The sequence below is a fragment of the Oncorhynchus kisutch genome, linkage group LG27 (assembly GCF_002021735.2).
Source record: "Oncorhynchus kisutch isolate 150728-3 linkage group LG27, Okis_V2, whole genome shotgun sequence".
Classification (NCBI taxonomy): domain Eukaryota; kingdom Metazoa; phylum Chordata; class Actinopteri; order Salmoniformes; family Salmonidae; genus Oncorhynchus; species Oncorhynchus kisutch.
The window spans coordinates 16912847-16921385 of NC_034200.2; the positions used below are offsets into that span (position 1 = coordinate 16912847).

At 41.7% G+C, this 8539-nt stretch overlaps 1 protein-coding gene across 2 annotated transcripts; it reads left to right on the top strand.

Moving 5' to 3' along the window:
• Positions 1–62: 62 nt before the first annotated feature.
• Positions 63–8293, top strand: LOC109872231 (NAD-dependent protein deacylase sirtuin-5, mitochondrial). Of its 2 annotated transcripts, none has more exons than XM_020463394.2 (9): positions 63–502; positions 1178–1290; positions 1980–2113; positions 4478–4703; positions 5072–5159; positions 5273–5326; positions 5621–5744; positions 5965–6080; positions 6541–8293. In XM_020463394.2, the coding sequence occupies exons 2-9, from the start codon at positions 1191–1193 to the stop codon at positions 6611–6613; spliced, it is 915 nt and encodes a 304-aa protein (XP_020318983.1). In that variant the 5' UTR covers positions 63–502; positions 1178–1190; the 3' UTR covers positions 6614–8293. The 2 variants fall into 2 exon arrangements, with proteins under 2 accessions (XP_020318983.1, XP_031662734.1); XM_031806874.1 differs by lacking the exon at positions 63–502 and adding an exon at positions 767–1007.
• The last annotated feature ends 246 nt before the right edge of the window (positions 8294–8539 follow it).

The window sequence follows — 8539 nt, forward strand, 5'->3', positions numbered from 1 at the left end:
TTGGGACAGACAGAGAGCCACCACCGCTCAAGAGGAGGTACTGATGGGGAGGGAAAAAACTGAACGGCTAGAGACCGGAGAGGGAGATGTGACTTTTGAAGCGAGGTGGAGCCGCCACTACAAAGCTCCTTAACCCAACAGCAGACAGAGGGGAATGAGAATGGAATAAAGGAAAACAATTATGAATAATCAAGTAAACGGCCTACATTTTCAAAATAGCCTCTCCAATGCGGATTTATGGAGTTAAATGATCAATATAAGCTCCTGTATGGATGTTGATCAGCAAGTGGAAATCTTGTATGAGGTCAGGGGATATTTTTTTAAACGTACACCACCAGAGGGCACTATTAACTTAACTAGCCTACAACTTTCCCCTCCACAGTGGATTTTGGAGCGGAATCTTCAATGCTTTGCGACAGCAAGGGAGTCTTTACGGTTTTTCAAATTAATTACATTAAGAAAAGTAAACAAACTCTGCCTCGCCATCTGGTAACTCTGCTGGGTATGTATGGACGTGTTATGCATGAACTCGAGTTATTCTGAAAAAGGCAATTCCATGTAGTGATCGTTGTACACCTTATTTGCCTGCATGTAACATTTTTACTTTAGGTATTTAGCTACTTTCAGTATTCAAGATGGCTCTTCTTTATACCCATGTTTTCAAAGTTTTAGAAATGTAGGCTATAGTATCGTTGAGGAAATTATATTTATTTCTTTAATATTCTGTTAGTTTTTATAAAACACGATTTGATTTACGAGCCACAGCTGATTTGAGTTTGCTCACTGACAATCAAAACTTTTAACACTTCTTGTGTAGACTGCTGGTTTGGACACGTTTTTGCCTAAATAGCCTTTAGAATGCGTAATCTTATGCCCACGCAAAACGTGTTAAAATGCAAGGCTGTCATGCACAACGCGATGTAAAATGTAACAAGTAAATATGTATATCGCAGCCAGTTGACATTGATCAGGCGCTGGTGACAATTCTCATTCCCACATTCAAACAAGTAAATGACACGACGAGGCTACATGTATAAATGACCGTGGCATTAAAAGTGTATGAATGCAAATGTGTAATGATATAGTTTGTCCATCTGTGTCACCAATATTTAACTAGGACAAACTATTCCAATGCAGTCAGAAAATAATTATCCTAACTTTCTGTCTTCTCTTACAGAGCTGTAGTGACAATGATTCTTCGAAATCTAGTTTCAATTGGACTTGGTCCTCGCGTGTCTTCTCCAGTGACACGTCGGCCTTTGGTAGAGATGACCAGGTCTGCCAGTTCAGGTAAAGTCCTACCACATTGCATGAGCTGAATTCATAACTCTCCATACATTGGCTTTACATTCTAGTGTACATTGTAATAGGCCTAGGCTACTGCTGAGTGAACAGTCTAATGCAGGGAAGGGCAAATCCTCGGATCAATCCCCCCCCCCCCCCCCCAAAATAAATAAATAATAATAAATAAACAAATTAGGATGGGCATCAGCAGTTTTTTTTATTGTTATGTCAGTTACTCCATTACCCCATGTCAGCTAAACATCTTTAGATTGCAAAATTATTCTAGCCAGCTATCTAAACTTGTTGTAATCGTGGTCGAATTACCGACCAGGGGGCCCCAATTGATTTTGTTAGTCACTCTCACTCGGCTATCATATTCAAAACTGTAAACTTTTCTCTCCGCCCATGGGAAAATGAATAGAATTGCATGAAATTAACTCTAAAACCCCAAACATGTCTCACCGCTGTCAAGAGGGGGGCTGAGAAAATGTTTTTGTTCGCAAGTTGGGCGGGTCTCCCAACAAAATTTTACTTGGGGCCCCCAAAAGGCTAGGTCTGGCTCTGACTGCATGTGTGGGTACGCAGACCCCGGAGCCACTGCAGCCCCTCATGATGAGTTCAGGTTTTTGTGCCGCCCTCCCATCAATGCTTCCCATCCCTGCTCTTATTAATGTATAAATGTTTATCTTCTGTAGATATGTCTGAATTCCGGAAGGTCTTCTCTAAAGCCAGGCACATAGCCATCATTACTGGAGCGGGTGTGAGTGCAGAGAGTGGAGTGCCTACCTTTAGGGGTGCTGCGGGCTACTGGAGGAAATGGCAATCTCAGGTAATGTAAAACAGACATGCATAGACCTACAGGAATTCATTTCACAATCTGTAACATGCTCATGTACACGCAGACGTTTACATCATGCCATAAACACTCCCCTCCATATGTATTTGGACAGTGAAGCTCGAATTTTACATTTGGCTCTATACTCCAGCAATTTGGATTTGAGATGTTTCATATGAGCCGTCAGTACAGAATGTTACCTTTTGTTCATATCAGTTTTACCCTTCAGGAATGAAAGCACTTTATGTATCTAACCCCCCCCCCCCATTTGAAGAAGTCATAAGTATTTAGACAAATTCACTTATAGGGTATTAAAGTAGTCAAACATTTAGTGTTTGCGTGCTAGGAATATGGGACCAATGACTACATCAAGCTTGTTACTCTACAAATACATTGGATGCATTTGCAGTTTGTTTGGTTGTGTTTTAGATTATGTTTTGCCCAATAGGAACTGAATGGGGAATGATGACTAGAGTAATTCTTTCCAAGTGAGTAAATAAGATGTTTCTGACCAATTTAGAAAAATCATGAATTAATAGTGACGAGTGAGAAAGTTACCAAGGCTACAACAAAACATGCTTACCTCTCACGATGACCAATAGCAGGGGAAGTTAGCTTTTTTTGGGGGAGGTATGATCTTTGTCCGTCTCACTCATCATCATTCACAATTCATGATTGTGGCAGTGACCCCTCTCTCCTAGAGTGTCTTGGTGAGTTGGTATATGCTAAAAACACATTTCCAATTCATACATGCATTTAAAAATGTTACCATGACACATGGGTTCAAGTGTATTATTGCTTTTATGCAATGGGTTACCAGCATTAAAAAGCAAGATTATTTCCCAAACCAAACATTTTTCAGCAAAACGTGGTGCTACATTCACTAACACTGGTTGTCAATTGCAATTTTAGGCGTACCCTGGTCATTAGTTCAATTCGTATTGATTGCCATGTAAAGCAAAACTACCCAAGTGTTGGTTGATAGTTCCAGAACTTTGTAGGTTGCTATGGCAAAAAAAAAAAGTTGCATTTCATTTTACCTGTTTTTTATTGACATTTATTTGTATATATCCATAAAAATGATGCCAGCTGATTCATGATTTCGAGTGGCTGAGAAAAGCTGCCTGTCTGTCTTGTCCTGACTCCCGACACCTTCATTACTATGGGACAGCTGGAGATTTGTTTCAAAATTGAAATTCAATGTTGCAAATGTCAAAGAGAAAGACCGCAAGGTTTCTACGAATCTCCGCTGTTGAAAACTAAATGTTAGTCTAAAAGAAATGGGAGATAATGTCTAGATGCATTTTTTATAGTTGAGATCAAGTTTATAATTGCCTGGCTGGGCTGGTGAGACTGTGGATTGTGCAGTCAGATGGAACAGAGTAACTAGGCATTTCAATGTCATTTCTTTAGCCAGTGGTAACTTGTGGAAAAGACAAGGTCTGGAATGTGGCTTTAACCAATCAGCATCCAGGATTTGACCCACCTGTTGTATAATGTCCAGTATATCATGGGCAAGATGGAATTCCAAACTACCCATTGTATAAACGCTTGTACATGTGTGAAATAGGACAATATAAGCACCCACCAAATTATTATTATTACTTACAAAAAGTGACTCCAAAATTACACGATACATTATTCACATTCACTTTCTATTGGGCAAAACATTATCCGAAACAGAACCAAAGCTGTAAATGCATCCAACAAGTTTGTAGTCACAAGCTTTATGTAGTCATTGTGACATTCTGCACTGTCGCCTTATATGAAACGTTTGATCTCAAATTCAAAATGCTTGAGTGTAGAGCCACGTTTAAAATGTTAGCTTCACTGTCCAAATACATACGGAGGGGAGTGTACTCCTGTATCAATGGATTTGTCTTGACAACAACAATGAGGGGGGGGGGGGGTTAGGCGTAACCACGGTTACTGTGTGCGGTTCCCAGGGAGAGCTGAGGAGCTGGAGCCAGTATCAGTTAATCTAAGTAGGACAGTCTCATCAGAGATTCACTTTGAGAGAGAGAATCAAAACAAACCTTTAACTTGTGTTTGTTCCATCCTGTGCCCCCAAGTGTTTATTTATGGGAGCTTGTTCACACTCTTAAATATGTGAAAATGTCATGTTTATTTAGTTTTTCCCTGGGATCTCTATACCTACAACTCAGCGTGCCTTGCCGTTCTCTGCTCTAACTATGACCCAGTCCTCCCACCTGCTATTTACCTAGTCACTTACTCTCATCCAGTCTGCCCTTAACAATGTAGACTATCCCATCCATCTCCACCCTGACACCCTTAGACTCTACCTCTGCATCCTGTGAACTCTGTTCCCTAACCCTCCCCACCCATCTCTGTCCACAGGACATAGCCACCCCCGAGGCCTTCTTTCGGAACCCTTCCCTGGTGTGGGAGTTCTACCACTACCGACGAGAAGTGATGCTGAGTAAGGGGCCCAATGCGGCCCACCTGGCCATTGCAGAGTGTGAGGCCCGGCTGAGGAAGCAGGGCCGCTCTGTGGTAGTCATCACCCAGGTCATAGATGATCTGCACCGCCAGGCCGGATCCAGACATGTCCTCAAGATCCACGGTGAGAGGGCTGGGCTGGGACAGGGCTAAGCGGGTCTTTTAGAGGGCTGGAATGGGCTGGGCAGTAGGGATTGGTTCAGACAAGGCAGGCAAATATGATTTTAGAAAGAAGGCACTGTTTCAAGAGAGGCTCCATTGTTAATAAGTAAGCTCAGAAGATGTACTCAAATAATTAGCCCTTGCTCTAGTGGTGGTTTCCAAAGCTTGTTGTCAAAAGTTGAACGTAAGATAAGGATAAGATTGACTTTAGTGTCCCTGAAGGTAAATCCTACTTGGACAAATGTTGTCATTATCAGCATGTTTTTGAGAGACTTCTCCAAAGTGTCTGGACGGTGCTCAGTTCTGTTTTTCTCCCCGGTGAATCATCAGGAAGTCTGTTTGAGACGCGCTGTGTGAGCTGTGGACATGTGGCTGTGAACCAAGTCAGCCCAATATGCGCTGCCCTAGAGGGGAAAGGGTAAGCAGCACTACAGCTCCTCAGTACAATACAACCACCTGCTCAGGCGAATCTTCTACATTGGATGTGTGACTTGACTTTTAGAAAAATGGTTGTATTCGATTGTTCCACAGTTCTCCTGACCCAGATACCAGTGATGCCAAGATTCCCCCAGAGGAGCTGCCAAGGTAGGGGATGATTAGTGTGGTTCCGTCTATTTGTTGACATATATGTGTATGTGTGTGTATATATATATATATATATATATATATATATATATATATATATATATATATATATTTCTTTTTACACAAGTCTACCATAGAAAATCCAAGCCACAGTGATAAAATCGTTTCCACATGGTGGCGGTAGTGTTATTTGCTTTTAACTTGACCTCTTCTCAATCCTAAGTAACCATTCACCTGTTATGTGTGATGTCATCCCTTGTGTGTGATGTCATCCCTTGGTGGTTTTATGTGCAGGTGTGAGAAGAGTGACTGCCATGGTCTGCTCAGGCCCAATGTGACCTGGTTCGGGGAAACTCTGGACTCGCACGTCTTGACCAAGGTGGAGACGGTGCTGGACACCTGTGATCTGTGTCTGGTGGTGAGTTGGCCTCGTAGTCGCTGGAGAATCTTGTTGTTGCTATGTATCTCAGTCTTTATATACACACTTTAGTATGTAGTAAGATTTTGTCATGCGCTGTAGAGACAGAGCCTGATGTAAAGCACCACACACCTGAAACTGATGTTCAGACCAATGTATAATATACACACATTTCTCCGAAATGGCTTTGCTGGTGCCTATGCTCTCTATCTGCCCGCAGGTTGGCACCTCCTCCATAGTGTACCCGGCAGCCATGTTTGCCCCCCAGGTGGCGTCCAGGGGCGTGCCAGTAGCAGAGTTCAACATTGAGACCACCTCTGAGACCACTCGCTTCACGTAAGCCACAGCCCACCGCTATTAGAAAATCATGTGTTTTTGTCGTAATACAAGTTTCTTTGGGGATGATTTTCAATTTATTTTCTTGATGTGCAAAATACAAATACATTTTGTGAAGTCAAATAGTATATATCTAATTTTTTTTAAAGTAAAACGGGATATATTTAATCAAATCGGGATTCTTCGTCAAGACGAAGCCTTATAAAGTGTTTTATTCATGATTCTACTGCATCACACAGTTTGTCAGGTTTGAAATCAGTCAGCGTTATCAGCTCTTTGGTCTTAGATCTGATTGATCAGATGTGTGTCAGGGAAATTAAGAACCAAACACTTCCTTAGGGACACTGGAGAGCATTTCTCAGATTTCTCCTTTTATCCTTGCTTTGTCGTGTGTGTGTGTGTGTGTGTGTGTGTGTGTGTGTGTGTGTGTGTGTGTGTGTGTCGTGCTTCTGCTGTACAGGTACCATTTCCAGGGCCCGTGTGGGGCCACGCTACCCCTGGCGTTGGCGCGTCACGAGTCTGAAGTTGTCTAAGGGGTGGGGTCTGATGGTGTCCGAACCTCTGGGGCTCCTCCCATATCCACTCCACGGCCGTTTGATTCCATGGTGATTCCCTTATCCAAAAACCGTGCCTTAAGACACTTTGAAACAGGAATTCTTGGTGGAGGGAGAGCTGCTGTCTGCAGCAGAGGACTGAATAGTCTTACTGGATACTGGATACTTATTCGGTTAACTAAACTGGAACTGAGATGTTATGTGTTATTGTCTCTTCTTGAAAGGCAGAAAAGTATATATTCAGCTGAAATAAGGAGAAGTATTTCTTGATATAGGACGGGCAAATGTTTTCTTCTCCGGAGTTTTGAGTGTGTCATTTCTTCATATACAGTATAATAATAATAATAATAACACATGCCATTTAGAAGATGCTTTTATCCAAAGCGACTTAGTCATGTGAGCATACATTTCTCTCTCTCTCTCTCTCTCTCTCTCTCTCACTGCTAATTCAGTATATTTCGGATGTACAGGCTTTGCTGGTTGCTCTGTTTTTGTGACATTATTGAGGTCAGTGCACATGCTGTACATGACACACACACACATTATATAACATGCTGATGTAGCTTGTGAGATCAGATGATATTATTCTTTATAGCGTATAGTAATATAATCATATAGCTGAACCTTTTTCTCACTCTATGGAGGATATACTGTATTAACTCCAACCCAGTACAATACCTAATCCATGTGCCTGGCCAACTGTTTCCACAACCTTGGCCAAATACACACAACCATGACCAAATACATGCTTTGAACCTCAAGTACATAGCAACGTCACAGAGAGAGAGAGAGTCAGTTCATTGAACTGGCTATTGCTGAACCTGGACTATTGTATTCCCGTCCCTGTACAGTATTTACCATATCAATATCTATCAATAGTCATACTGTGGTTACATGGCATGAGAATGTGTTCAAGGGATATTTCAGGATGAAACCCTTTATCTACTTACCCGGAGTCAGATGAACTCGCGGATGAAAATGTCATGTCTCTGCAATACAGTTTGAAGGAAGTTACTAACTACTGTTAGCGCAATTGCTAACTTGCGCTAGCACCATAACTGGAAATCTATGGTAACTGCTAGCATGCTAGTAGATACCATAGACTTCCAAGCCTTGTGCTAATGCTAGTTAGCAATTGCGCTAACACTAGTTGGTAACTTCCTTCAGACTGTATTGCAGAGACATGACATTTTCATCCGCGAGTTCATCTGACTCCGGGGAAGTTGATCGTTACCAAAATCCCGAAGTGTCCCTTTAACATTATCATTTGTATTACTCATTGAAATCTATTGTTTTGCTTAATCACGCACAACAACTCTGTTTTTGGAAATGTTCTATACCGAACCAAGTGTGTACTTGGATATCATGACTGTATGTGTACTTTTTTTTTTTTTTTCCGCTAGCTACTACTGCTAGCTACTTTAGGTGTTTTTGCTTTTATGCAACGTAATGAGATCTCATGCAACGCTTCAAAATATACTACTGTCAACACCATGAATTCATTTGCATTACTTTTGTCCTTTTCTCTCTCACACAATGGTGTCATTACTGTCAGTCTTCAAAATAGGCTTATATGTGATTGGGGGAGTTTGCATTCCCAAAGCTAACAGTAGATGCCAGTATGTAGACTGTAGATTCAATAAAACCCCTCTGAACAGACAGAGTAGCCTGACTGACTGCAGAGTCTCCTGGCTATCTCTCAATTAGAATGCATGGGTAAGAGGAAATATAGATTTGTATTCTTCTGGGACAATGTTTTGCTCTGCTCAAGGTGAAGTGAACGCTAGCATTATTTCGGTAGATAGCAAAACCAGAGAGCTCATTTGGACCATCGTAATGTTGTAAAAATAAAAAGCTAATGTACGTGTGAACTACTCGCCATTTTGACCGCATAATGCTGGCCCT